This window comes from Pseudopodoces humilis, chromosome 2 (assembly GCF_049639895.1).
Source record: "Pseudopodoces humilis isolate 2021_Gansu_Grassland_sample_001 chromosome 2, ASM4963989v1, whole genome shotgun sequence".
Taxonomy (NCBI): domain Eukaryota; kingdom Metazoa; phylum Chordata; class Aves; order Passeriformes; family Paridae; genus Pseudopodoces; species Pseudopodoces humilis.
In genome coordinates, this window is record NC_142201.1 from 101657249 (window position 1) to 101676246 (window position 18998).

General features: G+C 39.7%; 1 protein-coding gene across 2 annotated transcripts in view; it reads right to left on the reverse strand.

The window, feature by feature from the left end:
* Positions 1-18998, reverse strand: part of APP (amyloid beta precursor protein) — a 241395-nt gene that overhangs the window by 49178 nt on the left and 173219 nt on the right. For both annotated transcript variants that reach the window (XM_088068704.1, XM_005524152.2), the window contains 2 exons: positions 7924-8052; positions 5785-5884 (listed from right to left, as the gene is read on the reverse strand). In XM_088068704.1, the coding sequence (XP_087924830.1) occupies positions 5785-5884; positions 7924-8052 (229 nt within the window). The remainder of the gene's footprint in view (positions 1-5784; positions 5885-7923; positions 8053-18998) is intronic.

Genomic DNA, 18998 nt, shown 5'->3' on the forward strand with positions numbered 1-18998 from the left:
CACTCTATTTACACTGTCTGGATTAACCACATTCGTCAACTAGTACAAAACCCAACTGCCCTGACAATAAGCACCACTGGTGATTGACTATTCATTTTCTTTTTCTATGCCAGTTCACTGAACATGGTCTGTCTCAGTGCATATTCATTTGCCCATGCCTCAACAACACTGTTTTACTTTACCAGAAAAAAATATTAAGGCATTATAAGCACTCTGATGCATGACATTAAAGCGTCAATCAGATGCTACCAATATTTTTGCCTCTGGTTTTAGAGAAAGGCTAGAACTGGTTCCTATTAAGCAGCTTAGAACTACCACCTCTGCAAACAATAAGCAATTTCAAGAATTTTCTAGTTAACACACTCAAATTGAGTTACAACATAATTACTGTTCTTACTAGATAGGAACTACACCATTTTGTATGATCCCATACAATACTCCTTGAAACCTTTAAACAAGCTTTTGACACAGCCAGTGTAAGTCAACTTCCCTTTATTATTCTGATACCTTGACAGGGCAACCCAAATAAAGGTTCAGAAATCCTAAGTATTGCTTAGACATCTTTAACATTTTTGAAGGCTGAATTCTTCCCATCAGCTAAATTTTAAGACAGAATGACAAGGAAGAGTTACAGAAAAACAAGACACTGAGAAGTCCCACTGCAGTCTGAATGACATTACTAATTATATATTCAAAACACAGCATTTTAAGAGAGAGGATGAAGAAAACAATCACAAAAGGAATGGCACCAAACAAGACAGCACACAGAATCTGCTTTTGCAAAGCCTCCATGAGCATGTTTTGGTTTTGCAGTACCAGTCCCCAGACCACTCTGGTTGTGGGTTTGAACTGTCAGCCTGTGGCAAGAAATTAATACCATTAAACCTCTTGAAAAGGATACCACAGAATGATTGGGAACAGTATCCTAATTCAACTCACGACAAGAAATGCAGTAAGGCTGTGGACTGACTACAGGTCAACATTACAAGGAATCAAAAATTAGTCTAATAAATGCTGAAAGACCAGACCCAGCTGAGGTAGCACTAACTTTGTCCTCCACTCAGACAGGTATTGGGCCTGATGATTAAAGACGAACTGTTAAAAGAAAGGAAGTCATCAGACATCCTGAAGCTTGTCCTGTTTCTAAAAACACAAAAATCTTCAAAGCAAGTTGCAAGGCAAATGTCAAGAGACAAATGTCTCTTGTTTCAAATTCTGTCATGCTAAGCTGGAGTACACAAATGCTTTAAATAGCACCTGACCCACAGCACACTATACATATCTGAAAGCAGGCACTGATTTGGGGTCAGCCCGGGTTTGCCTTCACTTCTAGGCAAGTAATGTGGGTATGGCATCTAGAACATGCTGCAGAAGAACAGGACAGGCAGAGTGGAACACAATAATAAAATAAGAATAGCCTGATTTTATTTGTCAAGGGACAGATGAAATAATATTTTTTACTTATTGCTCGTAACTGAATGCTTCTGGGCTTGGGTACAATACTGCTGTAGTATTACTACAGTGCTTAGTATTTCCTCAGTGATGGGCTAGAAAAGTTGAAGCTGAGGATATCAGTTTGGAAACAAGTAGCAAAGACAGAATTAAAAATTCAGATCACTGCCTTCTCATGTGACTGATGCACAAAGTTGTGACGTAGTTTCTGATCCAGAAGCTGCGCCTGCTGTGCCACTCTCTGCAATAAATTGCCTTTTACATACATGGATAAGCAATCTAATCAAATAAGGATTTAAAGCAGGATGTGCTCAAAGGAACTGTTGATTTCTCTTAAAGCCTACTATTGCTTTTTCTCGGTTTCCATACATATTAAATAGTATATGAGATTTATCAGAGGGAAAAGGTGAGTACAAATTTCTAGGTAGGCAAATAATCTGCTCAGATTTTTTTTTGTGCCACTTTCTTATTCACAGGGCATACTCCTGCTCACAAGAAACTCCATTTATCACCAAGAACTACATCAATTGCCAAGAGTGACCTGTTTTTTAGCACATTTGCATCACTCCCCCTTGAGAAATCATTTGCAGCCAGAATGCCAGTCTCCAACCCAAATGACCTGCTTATTCTTTCCCAGCTTTTTCAGTACAACCATGGTCATGTGGCCTCTTTCTGGAACTCTCAGACTGGCTCCTTTCCCCCTGCCCCCACATGAACAAGAGACAGCCAGCAATATCCTTCCTCACACAGCTGGAATTTGCTGCTACACTACCCTTATGGGTATTTACACATTACACATTGGTCAAATGTTTAGGATGAAAACCCTCACTTAAATTAAGTGCTGTTTTCTACCCTCTGGAGTGCTGTGGGTCTTCCAACTATCTATATGCTCCTATGACACCCACTGTTAAAGCTGGTGGATGTCAGCTGGTGATGGACACCTGTAGGTAAGGACTTCAACTCTGTTAAATTTTACCTTATCTTTGCTGGACTTATGAAAATAGCTAGAAAAGGCTGCTCTTAAAAGGCATAAAAGCCTGTTTTAAGCATAGAACCAGAACTTTTTATTTTGGACTTCCCATATTAAAATAATGGCTGCAAGCCTGCCTTTTAAGGTAGAAACTTCAAACATAATCTATATTTTAAGAAAACTTCAAATGTCCAACTGCTAGACTGTGATTTATCTGATCAACTGTGCAAAAATAGGTCATAATATTTCTAGCAATGAGAAAAATTGAGTGAAAAACAGCACCACATTAGATGTAAGAGGAATTAAATCCATGGTACAAATTCACAGCAAACTAAATCTTATTTGTATTGCTGCTTATGGAATTACTTGTTTGATTCAGGGAAAAACTACCTTTATCAGAGCCCTGTTGTCTAAAGCAAAGACTATCCATTCCTCAAGGTAAAAACTGTTCATGAAGAACTCTGCTGCAGAGTGGAACTAGAAATTAAAACTATAATGAAGAAAGAAAATTAACTATTTTCAACTGTGTCTCCTTACCTGCAATTTATTAGTCAGACACTCCATGTGAGATGTTCCTACCTCATTTATTTTTCAAATTTTCTACTGACTCAGACTTTCTAAGTCAATGGTTCCAATAAAAGGTATTTAATCAAACATTTGTCTTTTTAATGCGAGTTGTAATATTTCTTGGGAATGCTACAAAGTGAAGTGTTATTAGAAGTTTACTTTTCCACAAATTTTGCAGCTATAATAGAAGTCCTTTTCCATGAGTTTAGGAAAAGGACTAGAGAGACTAAGAAATTCAGTAATTTCAGAACAGAATTTGAAACAGGCTGATCAGAGCTAGAAGGCTCAAAGCTAGAAGGATACTATCTTCTTGAAAAGATGGGAATGACCTCCATAAACTCTGATTAAAACCAACATGTAAAACCAAATATACAGACAATATTATCAACAAAAAGCATGTTGATACTGAAAGACATCGCCTTATGGAAAATTATTTTATCTAGATCTGATATTTTACCCAGAAAAGATAGCACTTTAATTTGTGCTGCTTAGTAACTCCCAATTATGAGAACTTCAATTGCTTTAAACTTTCCAATGCTTTGAATAGTTTTTTAGCACAGCCTAAACCAGAAAAAGAAGAAAAAAAATCAAGGTAAGGAATGTGACAAACATTTTCTTTGTGATTTCTTAGCTGCTCTCAGCTTATTAGGAAATAATACCTTACTATGTTTAGGCTCTTTTTTGCCCCTAAAAATTAGTATTAAACTTGAGATTAAGAGTCAGATTCTTGTAAACCACTAAGCAGTTAACAGACTTTTGGTCTCATGTCATTTGAAAGATTCTGAAATTCTTGTTCCACTTCAGTACATAGAAGGAAAACAAAATTTACAAGAATGTCCTCAGCAACAAGCATTAACATTAGAATAGAAGAAATTGAATTTTGAAGCAAAAACCCCAAGGGAATGACAGCAGTGCAAAAAGAAAACTGAGCATCTCTAAGACCTCACAGTACTGATACCTTGTTTCTACAGAAATCATATGCTTTCAAATTATCAGTAAGACGTTGTTCCTCCCTGAATGACTACACCCACAGACTGAGGCTGTTGATTGTACTTATAATTGTGGAGCATAGAAACACATGGTTAAGGACAATTACTAACCAGTTATCTTTTGGCTGCCTCCCAATCCCTTCCACACTTTCTTGATCTCATTTTCAGCCCTATCAAGCAGAAGCACATCTCCATCATAACTCATACTTTGGGCAAATGAATCCACCACTACTCCCTGCCCATCCCCTCCCTGTGTCCTAAATGCATCCTAATCCTTACTGCAGTGGCATGCCTCTCTCCCTTGTGTTTTGAAGAAATCAGTGACTTATTTAGTCAGCTGAAGCTGGTTATTAGTAACATTAATACATTAACTGCCATTTGGCAGAGTAGTACAACTTGTGAAAAAAGCTGCTCCAAAAATGACTGTCCCATCTCTGGGACCCATCATCTACCTTTACATTTAACCATGTGTTATTTTTCTTAAAGACACACATAAACAACGTGATGTCCAAAACTGAGTGCAGTTGCCTTGCTGCAATAGCAGCACACAGCAAGAGTCTGAGTGCTGTACTGGAGATCTCTATGCTCCAGAAATGCCACAGCCAAGAGCAGGAATCTGGATGGAAGGAAAGGCCATTCTCCCTCACAGCTATCTGCCATTACAGCTCTCAGGGAAGAGGCAAACATGGGACTGCTGCTACTTGATTCATCCACAGTCCACCTTGTATGCTGGAAAAAGTGGGAGGAGCAAAGATACTGATTTCATAACTAACCAAGAACTAAAAGGCGTGACCACTAGGACAGTGCCAAGTTGATACCTACACTTTTCTCAGACGCTTGGTTCTGCAACCAATTTTTAGCTGTGGGATTTCCAAACAGTCTATATCATGTAAATACTTACCACATAAATTACATATCCAAAGGATACGATTTGCTAAATCTCATTGTCAATTGCTGCATCCTTACATCATGGAAGGCTCCAAATGTCAATTACTATTAATATTTCAGGGAAGATATTTACAACAATATGATGATGCCACTGCATGGGTGTAAGAGATGGTCCAAAGTTTCCCACATCTGCCTCATGACCGTCGCAAGAACAGAGACTAAGACCCTGGAGACCCCAAGGGACTTTGTACAGGGGTTCTGGCCTGGTTGAGGTGGATGCTTGCCAGGTGATTGTTTGCAGGTGTACTTGCTGTGCTGCCATGGTACCCTGCCTTTGTTCCTGCTGGTGAGCAGGGACTTGTAAGGAGCGGTCTGTTCTGTACCTTACACCTGCTTCCCAGACCAACAGGTCTCATCACAATAGCGTAGGAATTTCCCCACCTCTTGGCCAGCTGCCCCTCGCTTTTGAAACAGACTATGAAAGTGACTTTCTAAGTTACTTCCTCTGAGAGAGATCTCCCCACTGAAGAAGACACTGGTGATCCTGTCTCATCCATTGATAGCTATAACTCCCCCTTCTCCGTCACATAACCCCTGTTGTTGGCACTAAAATAAAGGTGCATTCTTGTTGTGATTTAAACTGAAATCCCTTTGTGTCCTTTTTGCACTCTGAGATCAAATGAACCTCTCATGACTCCCACTTGTATTAGTGGATCGTGACAATGGATTACATCGGATTTGTCTTCCAAGGGTTCATTATAATTTAATTCAAAGTTTAAGAACACTTCCAGGTTTACTCTTCTATTTTTCAACTAAGGTAGTATATCAATAGGAAAAGTGAGATGATGTATTTTTGCTTCTGGTGGTATTTTCTCATCACAGAAGTACATTTTTTTTCTACATTACTAGTTTGCATACCAACTTCATCCTGGATCTCCTCTGCCACAGCAGGCACATTGTAGAGGAAGGAGAGAGACTGGTTCATGCGTTCATATATCACACGTAGATGTGTCATAACCTATGGAAACAAAAATATTCAGTGGAGGGGAATACTATGGATAATTTGACATTATCACAAATTTCATAGATTATAGGAAGCAAGACCATTTTCACGTGTGCAGGTGTAATATTTCAATATGCTCTATGTATCAAAACTGTAATGTCAAACCCATTACAAAACTCACCTCTCTCCTGAATTAAAAATAGCATTCTAAATGGTCTTCCATAGCAATCACCTGAAATCCCAGGGAAATGCAGTAATTTAAAGTAGGGGTTTACATTTGCTGTGAGACAGAACATGAATGTAAGCAGCTGTTGTGGCAGAAATCCACAGCTTCATTCTTCTTTCAGCAACATTTACATTTGCTCATACTCGTAAGTTTTCACATAATGCGTAAACCAAGTGAGGCACAGTGATTACTACATCAGAATGTTTACTTCCTGATCCAAATACTGAGAAAACAAACAGGTCTCCAAGGAAAAAGAAGGTAACATTTGCAAATTGTAAACACTTTCAGCTGCAAACAAAAACTATTTCCACCCAGAAGCATTACTGCATGGTCTCATGAGATCACAGCTCTACTGCCCCAAGTGCCTTCACACTGTTACAGGCTGAGTTATGACATCACATGATATGTGCTCCCCCAGGGTACTCTTCACAAGTATCACCTTTCTTCAGTAGAAAGAGAAACTGAGGTGCATCTTAAAAGAGTTAGAAGTCTGACAGGATAATTAGGCCTAACAAGTAAAATGAGTTGCAGACAGCAATTTTAATAAAGCAGCAGTATGATTTATTCAAATCCAAATATTTATGCTATTGAACAAAATATTTTGTTCTCCATTTTCCACTAAAAAAAAATTTCACAAATAGAACTCTAAGGCCACGTTTCCCCAACCATCTGACCAGTTCTAGACACAAAGATGCTGTATCAATACTCATTCCTACAATGACATATTAGGCAATACAGTGCACTTCTTATATTTATATGTCAGTTTCAATTCTTCACCAGTGCTACCACACAACCTGTGCTCTGCAAAATTTCACTGATTTCTGTTATTAAATAATCCAATGGCTTGGAAAATAAAAGTAATGTTAGATGCTTAAGCCAAGGCAAAGACCACAGTCACTGCAGAGACTTTTAGAAGTGTGAATTTCTCACTCCAGCCATTTCAAGACAGCATGATCTCAATGTACACATTTGGCTGAAACAGATGTTTGAAAATCTTATCTGCCATCCAGGGAGGTATATAGTTTTGATTTTTCTTTTAGTAATATCAGTTAATTCAAAAACGATGGCTGGAACAGTGCCTGTCATTGAATGCTACAAGAGGGAACAGCAGCAGATTCCACAGATTCCAGTACATTGTTTTTACAGCTTATCCATTGTGACTCCAATTTTAATTGCTGTTTTGAAAGCCAGCTACATCTTCAATTTTGGTTGTTTTCTTTCTGCTTACTTGCCCTCTGTGATTTATGAAGACAGGATAAAAGAAGTTCCAAAACATATGCATTGAGGACTACAGTACCATTCAGCAGTTACATGCCATGAACTACGGTGTCTATTTTAAAAGAACACATTAAACTCAAGTGCATTGCAGTAATCACATTTATAGACATTACAAGTGCCTCTGCAATGACTGTAGAAAGGTTGGTCACAGTCAGATGGCTACACTGCTTCTGGTTCTGCCACTTCAGCTGAGAGAAGCACAACCATGTGCTGCTGTTAAATCGATTGTTGATGTTTTCCCAGAGGTATTATTTACCAAAGCACTAACAAAGGCTCTCAGCATTACTGCTCTGGAAATCTCCTCAGGACATGCTCACGACTGACTCATGGTCCATGAAAAAAAACCCGTTTTCAGTTCTTCTCAGAAGAAAAATCATACCCATATTACTATATCACTTTGCCTTAATCTTCTCAGGGAAAACAGATTATTTTTGATTGCATTTAAAATTGTCCACGGAAGGGAGTTGGGTATTTTATAAAAAATAGGTTGACAGAAATTTCACAATAGTTATGAACTAACATGACCCCACAAAGCATCAGTGGGGATTACCTGAGATCTGATTTGGGCAGCTTTCTTTGGATCTACCATGCGGACGTGTTCAAAGTGTTTGAGTGTGTGCTGTCTGTCTTTCTGCTCAGCACGCACATACTTCTTCAGCATGTTGAACACGTGACGAGGCTACAGGGAAGAAAAAGAACAAAAACCTATCAGTTTAGAACAACACACATTTTTATTTCTTGCACTGGATATGTATCCCAAGCCAAAAGCCCTTGGTGCTATCTTGTAGAAGACAACTCTGACTACTTTGAGGAACATCCTTTCAACTGAACACCATCAGGATGCGCCATTAAATAGTAGTTGTAGGCATAGATAATGTTCCTGAGGAGGGTGTTCAGATTTTCTATGTTTCTACTAATCCCCAGACTTGACTGCAATACTTAAGGAAAAAGAAAATTCATAATGTTCCTGTCCTGTCACTAATGCTACTCCACCAGAGGAGAAAACAGGAAAAGAACCACTAAGCTGAGGTAGAGAACATACACATCTAGAACACACAACTGACTGAAAACCCGTAAGAAAAAAAAGACATCTGCCTACTAGTTTTCAGAAGCTTCTCAGCTTAGATGCTAGATTTTGAAAAAACGTGAAGTCTATTGTAAGTAATATCAATTAGTAAAACCTACTAGATATAAGCCTTCAGGCACGTAATTGCATACAAAGAAAGAAAAGATAGCAAATGAAGGGAACTTGAAAATATACACTGTGATGGCAAAGCACTGAAGGTTAAGACATGCATTTCTATGTACTTTCCTGCTCTGCACAATAATACAGTGTCAAAACAGGAAGTGTTCTCCAGCTTCCAGCTAAGACATCCATCTTTAACTGAGATTATGATGGATTCTGAAAATGCAGTCCCCTTCTATCCATTCCCACTTGTGGTGCTGTGCTTGTGCATCCTACCTGAAGCTGCTAAGCAGTAAGAAAGAACAAAAAGATTACCTTATTGTGTGGCAGATTAAAGAATGAACATAAGTGGTAAACAGCTTGTCTAGGCACTGACAGTGACACAGGGAAGGTGTGGAAGTGGTAAAATAAGTGTCAGAAGCTCTGTGCATGGCTTTCCAAAGCAGGAAGAAGTGTGGGTGAAGTTTTAGGAAGACTTAGATTCATGGACAAATATAGAACCTAAACTGATTTAACATTTACACAAGAGAAAAATACTAAGATACGGAGTCCAAATATTTCAGAATCTTTTCAGTTTAAGAGAAGCAACAGATTCAAAAATGCCTAAGGAAAGTAAACTAGAGGTTATTTGGAGAAAATATGTCAGATGTGAAGCCATATCCTGCCAGAGAATTAAATTGTCTCCATTGCTGAAAATTCATTAATGAGGAAAATAACTCCAAGTTCCCAAAGCCATGTGTTTTCAGATGAAATTGCAAGAAACTGTGGACAAATGCTAGAAAGTGAGTAATCCTCACGACATTGTGGTAATGGCCAAACAACTGAAACGTCAACTGTAAAGCTTTTTCAAAATGAAGGCTAGAAAACTAGAAAGTTTAACAACAAGAAGAAAATTTTGAAAACAGAAAATTTAGCTACCTTTCCTGATAATTCAACTTTTCTTGCCCCCAACACTCATCAAGGTAACAGACTAGGGCAGACTAGACAGAAAAGGATTAATTTATTTTTTTTTTTCATGAGATATTACAAGTTAAATATCATGTCTAAAACCAGAAGGGAATAGCTTTTGTTTTTCCATAGCATGTCTGTATTCACTGGAATGTGTGAATGAGACTTTACAAGTAGATTTGTTAATAGGACAACCATCTTGAAAATACCTAACAAATACCACTAACAGCAGTACTTGGGTACACTGTCAGTCCACTTTCAGTGCCTTTTCTAACACTGAGAAATGTCCCACATATATATCACTATAAAGCAGAAATGGAGATGTGTTCCTCCAGCATGTCTGACCAAGAAATCTTCCTGTTATGGCAGCAGAAATCCAAAATTCAAGTTTAGGACAATGAAAGAATATTTAATGCAAGGTGTTTCCTTAGGACAGGCAGAGACTGCTTTTTCTCAAGCAGGAAAGAAACCCCAACAAAACACTGGAAACTCATTCTGTGAAGGAATACAAACCTAGGGAGTTTCAATGTTTTGGTTTTAGAACTATCCATTTGCACGCTTCAGCCCTGATGTGGTGATCTCACATGTCTTAAGAACTTGTGACATTGCTTGAACAAGTGATCCAGAGCTAAGAAGTCCCTGTGAAGCACTGAATCACCTGGCACAGACACACAAGGACTTCCTGGTCAGCAGGGCATTGCACTACATGTGACCTCTTAGGATGTATGTAGGCATCTATGGAAACAACAGGATTCTCTGAATGGAATGCTGGAACCTGAGATATATATGTGCCTCCTATATATATGGACCTCCTGATGTCTAAGTTGAAAAGGATTAGAAGACTCACCACATACTTTTTATTGCCAAAAATGTCTTTATTGTGACCTTTAGGAAACATGCCCTGCCCCAGCTCTTAAGGTAATGTCCTAGGTCATTTCCACATAGATCAAAAATCCCCAAAAGGTGGTGGTATCCCTTGAACATCTGACATGAACTAAAACAGCTCTTCTTCCTTTCTGGAAGTCCCAGGTACATTGGATCAGGTCAGACCTCCAACTTGCCCAACTATTTTTCAGTGCTTCTGCCTCATGGCTTCAGGGCTGTGGCTGGAGGCAAAACTGCCAGAGTTGGTGATGAATAATGACAACTCTTCACAGGGCTTTGCAGACCCTAGTGGGGCATCTACCATAAATGAGGCCCATGTTGTACAGTTGAATTTAACTTAGACTGCAAAAAAAATATTAAAAGTTATTTGAAAATTTTCTTCTTGATGCAGGAAGCCATAGACTTACTGTTTGCAGAGTTTTGACAAACTTCTGCATCATCAAAGTAGTTGATCTCAAGTCCCAACTCTATATTGTACTCTATCCCCATTTTCTTTTAAATGTCATTGAGTGAACTGATTCTACTTAAAAGTTCTGCACATATAGACACTTTTTGCAGAAGCACTTCTGTTGTCAAATTAAAAATTGTTTGCAACTGTGGGTTAATACAATGCTTATTCTTCAAAAAACCACTGGCCTATAGAATTGCAAAATTCTTATTCTGCAGGAAGAAGAACTGAAAGCAACTAGTCAAGTTATGACATATAGAGGAAATCACTATCATATATTTGTTTCTTCTGGGAAAACTGAAGCCATTATATCCACAGCTGTCTACTACTTTGACCCTAAGCAGGAACTTTCAGACTAAATTATAAATCAAAGTGGTTCTATTATGAGCTAAATTAAGTTCCCAAGGTCCTAGCTCTGACACTGTCTGTGGCAGAAGAACAAATGGCTGACACGTATTTAGGCCAGCTTGGCACCTCTTGCTCTTCTTAAATAATGTACCAACCACCAAATTTCTTTAAAAAATTCTGGGTCTAACACGTGGAAGTTCTGCTGTGTATTTTGCCAGGGAAAACTCTGCATGTTTATGGCTGAAGTCGTCTTAGTAAAAAACATCTCACAGAATATCTGGGATCAGCCACCAGTGGCTACACCTAATCATCATGAAATAATTCCACTATTTTCAGTGATCTGTACCTGTTCTGCTGGCTTGTTTCCTTTTTTTTTGTTTTGGTCTTCCTCTGAAGGCAACCAGGATACTATTGATGACATTGGTGATTTTCATTTAGGCAGTGACAAGAATGGCCAGTGACTTCCTCAGCAACAGGATCCATCATCAAATTCTGAATACATTTTATTCCACTAACTATGCTGATTAGTTAGGAATAACATAGGTACTGTGTATTCCAAAACTCTGGCCTGGCTGGCAAGAAGCTTAAATCCACAGTCTCATGCCACACACTATTCAGGCATATGCAGCAAAAAAGACATACCTAATAAGATGTGAACCTACCAACTAATTTAAGCATATACTGTAACATAGTTTGCTCCTATCAAACTCATTTCAAAGCTCCCCCTTCTCAGCAGATTCAAACATCTGTTTTTTATCTAAACTGAGCACAACTGAGATTGATCATGGTCCTTCTTACAAGCTATTGTGACCGTCCAGCAGATGTGCTCATGTTCTTGGGTATTTTATAGTTGTTAGTTTAAAATCCCATTTATGCTGGAGAATGTTGTCAAAGTACTATTTTAAATAGCTTTCCTGAGTATATGAGGACTTGCATGCATTTGATACATTTGGGACAAATTAGACAGGTTCACAGACAATGTATGTGGGCTACACAGACAATCTGAGATGACAATGCACCATTAAGAACAAATGTTCTACCTAGAATTGTAGAGAATATGCCTTGTCTCATTTGGAAGATGATTCATTCTGTGGTCTTGTATATGAGATCTAAAATAATCCATAATCCAGTTTCTAGAAAGTTATATATAAACACATATACCTAAAATACAAATACATACACATACAGATGTTTCCCCACCACTATACTGATCCTGATCTGCTGTTTCAGATTTTAAGGGAGTGATGACACAGTGCTGTTTAATTGAGCTTGGAAAATGGAAACATCAAATGTAGTTTGCATAGCTAAAATCTCTCCTCATGGAAAAAAAATCATCTCATCGAAATCCAAAATACTTACTAGAGAAACCACACAAAAACCATATTAAACCATATTAAAGCACTTTGAAAACACAACTTGCTGGCTTTGTGCCATGGAACTTCCATGGGAAATTCTGAGCTGGCTTGTCATTTTCATCAAAATTCACTTGAAATCAGAAAGGAAACTTTCAGAATGCTGTATTGCTATTTGACCTTGCCTTTAGAGAAAAATCAATCATCAGTCCTTCAGATTACTCCTCTTGCAACAATTGCTTCTTTTCATTTACTATTTTGAATACCTTGTGTACCATATTCAGTACATAGTTCACTTGCTACATTATTAACTTACAGGTCATGTTTCATCTAGGAGAATTAGCTCATTTTAGAAACATTCAAGAAAAGTTGAACTGGATGAATGCAAACACTTACTCATGGGCAAGAGAAATAAATCCCCATCCAGATACCTGTTCTGTGGAGTTAAAAATGTCTTCTCATAATTTCTGCTAATTTGTAACAAAGCATGTTATCTCACACATCAAAACTGTGTGGGTAAAATGATGCCCAAGACTTGCATTTCTCTCCCCTCTTAAAGACTCCTCTGGGGGCCAAATAAAATGAAAGCTATTTGCAATTTGTGCTATTTCACAAAAAAACTTAAAAAATTAAGTGTATGTGAAAAATTCCACATCTAGAAGTTAATGGGGTTGGAGGAGCAGAGGTAAAGGGTGGAGTATTAGAGCTGGACTGTTGTTTCCTGCAGCTCAGGAAGATTTTTATCACGAATTCTGCAGCAACACTTTGGCCTGCCTCCAACTGCGATTTTACACAGCAATCTCCTTGGATTCAGGAAATACTCTGACCTTCCCAAATACCAAGACACTGAGCATGGGCTGCCCTGCAGATTCCTCTTCCCCATCCAAATAGACAAACCTGACTAGTTTTAGCCCACACTGTGCTCTCTCTGTGAATAGACACTGCTCCCAAGCATAAAAGGTACCAGAGTGAATTCTGAAGAAAAAGAAAACATGGAAAAAAAAAAATCAGATGGATTAATATATATTACAGGGTTGATCTTAATGATCCCACTCTTCTAAGCAAGAATTTGCATTTAAGTAAAATAGTGCTGAATTAGAAGAGAAGCATTTTAAACTGATTTCAAGAATTATATACTTACTTTAATTTATGTGCAAAGTAAAGAGGTTAATTAATTACCTTTCAAAGTTTTCCTGTATGATTCACTCCTCTAAAATCCTTTATTTCAAAAATTTTCTTTTCTGCTTGTCTTCATTACCCACCACCAGCTTCCCACAGACAATGTGCCTCTCTTACCATCAAAGATTACAAAGGGAGACATAAATCCACAAAAATCTGACATGCACATGAAGAAAGGAATACAAGAAAATTACAGAATAGATCTGCTCACAGAGAATGATGGATTTGAATTCCCCTATTTAATGTACAAAATGAAGGGGAAAATTTCCAACTGTTTAAAAACTAGAGGCATATTGCTTCCAGATGCCACTAATCCTCCTTTCCTGTAGTAAGCCCATTAAGCAGGATGAAACAATATACTATTTTGACACTGGATACTGAACAGCTGCACCCCATTTTCAAAGGCAGCAAAGTACAGCAGCACAGCTAAGCTGCATCAGGAATCAAGAATGAGGATCAAATTTTGAGTTTCTGGACAGCCTGCATGACAGTGCTTCTGAGAACAGAACAAGAGTAAAAATATTTGGTTTTGCTTAAATTTATTGTCTTATACACCTTGAAACTATGCAATGTCATCTCTGTGTGCTCCCTCTCTCCCTTGCTGCCCTAAATGGTACTCAGAGGCACACCTCTGACACTGCCACTGGGCAATCATCCAAGTAACACATTAAAAAACCTGCAGTTACAGTTTTTAATCTGATACAGAAGCTATTCACAAAGGATTCACAGAATTTTTAACCCTCCTAACTGCACACAGCACTTCCATAAAAAAGTCTAATTTATTTTTTACATTTAAATCCAAATTCTTCCATGCAATTTTAGGGAAAGAGACTCCATCACTTAAAATATTTAGAATCTATTTTTGTAGTAAACATACTAATAGCATGTGACTTGAAGCAGGCTGTGAAGGGAGTTCTTAAAAATAATTTGAGAACTCCAGAACCCTCCACTCACACACTTTTTCTAATAATACTTAACAAGTTATCAGTAAGGTTATGAATTACTCTCCCAAAGATAACACAACTGCATCAAATGCACTTTTAGTTTACTAGGGAACTGCCAGAGCGAAATACAGCTAGGGTACGAGAGTTGCATTTTTCATTAAGCCCGTTTTCTCTTTGCCTAGACAGCCAAATTTGGATTCACAGTGTATTCAAACTTCTGGCTCTATATCCTGCAAAGCTGTTAGTGGACTGGAATAACTCATTAGGTTGCTCAGCTATCATCAGCTGCTCCCCAGGTTTCACCCTCACAGAATCACTAGGTTGGAAGGAACCTTTAAGATCATTAAGTCCAACCCATGCCCTAACACCACCTCAACCAAACCACAGCACCGAGTGCCACACTCAATCTTTTTTTAAGCACATCCAGGGATGGTGAATCTACCACCTCCACAGGCAGATGATTCCAGTACTTTATCAGTCTTTCAGTAAAAATATTTTCCTAATATCCAGCCTAAATTTCCCTTGGCACAGCTTAAGACTGTGTCCTCTTGTTCTGTCAGTGGCTGCCTTGAGAAAGAGACCAACCCCACCTGACTACAAACACCTCTCAGGAGTTGTAGAGAGTGAGAAGGTCACCTCTGAGTCTCCTTTTCTCCAGGCTAAACAAGCCCAGCTCCCTCAGCCGTTCCTCACAGTGCTTGTGTTCCAAGCCCCTCAAAAGCCTCATTGCCCTCCTCTGGACATGCTCCAGTGTCTGAGGGGGCCAGAACTGGACACAGAACTCCAGGTGTGGCCTCACCAGTGCTGAGTACAGGGGAAGAATGACCTCCCTGCTCCTGCTGGCCACACTATTCCTGATACAGGCCAGGATGGCATTGGCCCTCTTGGCCACCTGGACACACTGCTGGCTCATATTCAGCCCACTGTCACCAGAACCCCCAGATCCCTTTCTGCCTGGGCACTGTCCAGCCGCACCATCCGCAGCCTGGAACATTGCAGAGGGCTTTTGTGGCCAAAATTCAGGACTCAGCACTTGGACTTATTAAATGTCATCTTACTGGACTCTGTCCATCCATCCAGCCATTCCAGGTCTCTTTAAAGAGTCCTCTTACCTTCCAACAGATTGACACATGCTCCCATCTGCAGATTTAATGACAGACTCACCCATGCCATCAATAAAAATATTTAACAGAATTGACCCCAGCACAGCCCCCTGAGGGACACCACTGGTCACTGTCCCTCAGCTGGATGCAGCACCGTTCACCACCACTCTCTGGGCCATCCAGCCAGTTCCTATCCCAGCACAGAGTGCTCCTGCCCAAGCCGAGGGCTGACAGCTTTTCCAGGGGTGTGCTGTGGGGGACAGTGTCTAAGGCCTTGCTGAAGTCCAAATAGACACATCCACAGCCTGTTCAACATCTACCTGGTCATAAAAGGAGACCAGGTTGGTAAACATGACCTACCTCTCCTAAACCCCTGCTGGCTGGGTCTGATACCCTGGCCATCCTGTAAGTGCTGTGTGATGACACTCAGTATAAACTGCTCCATTACCTTACCAGGTACTGAGGTCAGGCTGACTGGTCTGTGATTACCAGGATCCTCCTTCCCACTCTTTTTGTGAATGGGTGTCACACTGGCCACCTTCCAGTCATCTGGAACCTCCCCAGTGAGCCAGGACTGCTGGTAAATGATGGAGAGTGGCTTTGCAAGCTCAGCTGCCAGCTCCTCCTCACCCTGAGATGGATCCCATCTGGGCCCATAGATTTATGAACATCCAAGTGGCTCAGCAGTTCTGACTGCCTCCTCCTAGATAACAGGGGGAACATTCTGCTCCCTGACACCATCTACCAACCCAGGAGGACAGTTATATTGAGGACAAGCTGTCTTTCTGCTGAAGGCAGAGGCAAAGAAGGTGTTAAACACCTCTGCCTTCTCCTAATCTGCAGATACTAAGTTCCCTCCCACATTCAGGAGAAAACCAAGGTTGTTCTTACCCTTTCTTTTGCTGTTAATATATTTGTAAAAACACTTTTTATTATCCTTCACAGGAGTTGCCAAGTGAAGTTCTAACTGAGCTTAGGCCTTTCTAGTTTTTTTACTACATGCCCTAGCAATCCCCTTAAATATTTCCTGGGATACCTGACCTTCCTTTCAAAGATTATGCTTCCTCTTTTTATTCCTAAATTCCTTCAAAACCTCCTCTCTCAATAAAACCAGAGAAATCATCCTGCTGAATTCAAGGTCAGTATTTTCAAGTGCTTTGGCATGCACCTGATCAGCAGTTCAACACCTCAGCTGTCATCAGCTACAGAGCACACAACCAAAAAATGCTGAGGCAAGGACAAGACCATCTACAAGACTGAACAAGGACTTGTTTAAAGACATTATTTTTAAAACTGTTCAACCCTGTTATTCTGAGATGAGTCCCTGGCTGGTAGCACCTTCAGCTGATGTTACTTCCATGCTTGCTGTCTCCTCCTTTCAGAATTATCAGCTTTTGTACGACATATATAGGACATATATTCAATACAGGATGCACTTCAGTTTTTCAAACAGTACCTTCAAAACTTGCTTTTACTGGACTCATGTCACCTTTCAGGCCTGGTGCTCTCCCCCTAACACAGGAAATGTAACAGTAATTCAAACATCCTGGGAGCTGACTACAAGCTACACAAGCACAAAATGCCAGTATTTCTGGTCCCAGAGTCACTGATAACATTTTTTCCCTTTAGAGTTCTGTAGCTGAAGTTCATTTTGTGTCTTCTGCATTCCACAGTTTGGCAGCTATAGAGACCTCTCTTGCTGTTATGTGTGGCCCCCATCACACCCTTCAACAACTGCAGATACCTGCAGAACCAAGCTGCCAGCCTGACACACATACAGCTTGTAGTCAATTCATTTTACTGGGGTACCTTTCTGAGAGGATTACATTTGTACAATGCCAAACTTCAAAGCAGGAAACCCTACCTTTGGTGAACTACCCAAATGTGAGGTGCCCCCCACCCAGGGAGGCAAAGATTTCATTTCAGATAAGCATTGTTAAAGTGAGAGGTGTGGCTTCAAGCCCAGGAAATGTAAATTCTAAACTTTTGCCTCAGGAAATGTGCCCTTTGAACCCAGGAAGAGTTGCCCCACCCCAGACCCCTTGTGGGGTGTCAGCCCAGGGAGTTCTGATTGGGTTTGAGCCCCTGGGGTTTCTCCCTTGCTGTGTTCCTAGTGGTCCCTGATCTTGAACTCCACCCTGGTTCTGTCCCTCAAAACCCATCACTCTGCCTCTGTTCAGGGCTCTCTGTCTCTGGATCTGAGTTTGTTCCTGTGCTGAATAAATGGTTCCCTGAGCAGAAGCTCATCTTGTTGGTGTCCCATGCTGGTTCCTGGTAACTGTGGCTTCTCTTGGACACGATCCTGCAGCTGAGGAACGTAACACCCAAATCCACAGTGGAAGAAAGCAAACATGACCTGCAGCCAGTCCATATAATCACCTTACCTCAGTTCTGAGCCACAGACTCCAGCTTCCTAAAAGAAACTGCATCCCAACTTATAACTCACTAATCACTAATGAGTTCAAGCCTTTCACTACCCTTACTGTGGTCAGAGGTTATAACATGAAACTCATATTCAGGCCAAATAATACCCTCTATCAATTTAACACCAACTAGCTTAATTTTCCACAAATTACTATGGCAAAATATATGGAAACTCTTCACACAACTATCCTGAAGTCACCCCATGACACTTTTACCTGAGTGAAAGATTTTAACTTTTACTTGGCAGACATTGTAAAAGCAAGAGAGTTAAAAGAGAGACATGGTAAAAGCAAGTTCCATCAGGTGGAGGAAAAAAATCAATTCTGATGAAAATTATAAAGAACTAAGACAATGATGACTTTTACATGGTCACCAAATATGCAGGTTTCTCCTCAGGAGGAAATTTATTGAAAATATATAATGTAATCATGTTAGCCATATTGGTGTAACTCCCTGTGAGGTCAAATTCACTAAAAGACTAAGCCGTGTAACAATGTTTTTTTTCCATCTAGGAAGTGTTCAAGAGGCCAGAGATACATAAAACAATTTACTGCTTTCCCCGAGTCTTTTTACAAATTCTCTTTCTCTGGAGGTCACTGACCAGCTATTGTGGTATTGAAACAAGTATCAGAGATAGAGAGTCATTAAATTCCATTAAATCTGCATTCTGAATGTACACCCACCAACAGCCATCACATCCACAGCAGACATTCGAATTGCTAGTGTGCTAACTTCATGCCATCCAACAATCCTCACAAGATCATTCACCAAATACTTCAACAGTTCAACAAACAAAACAAAAAATCAC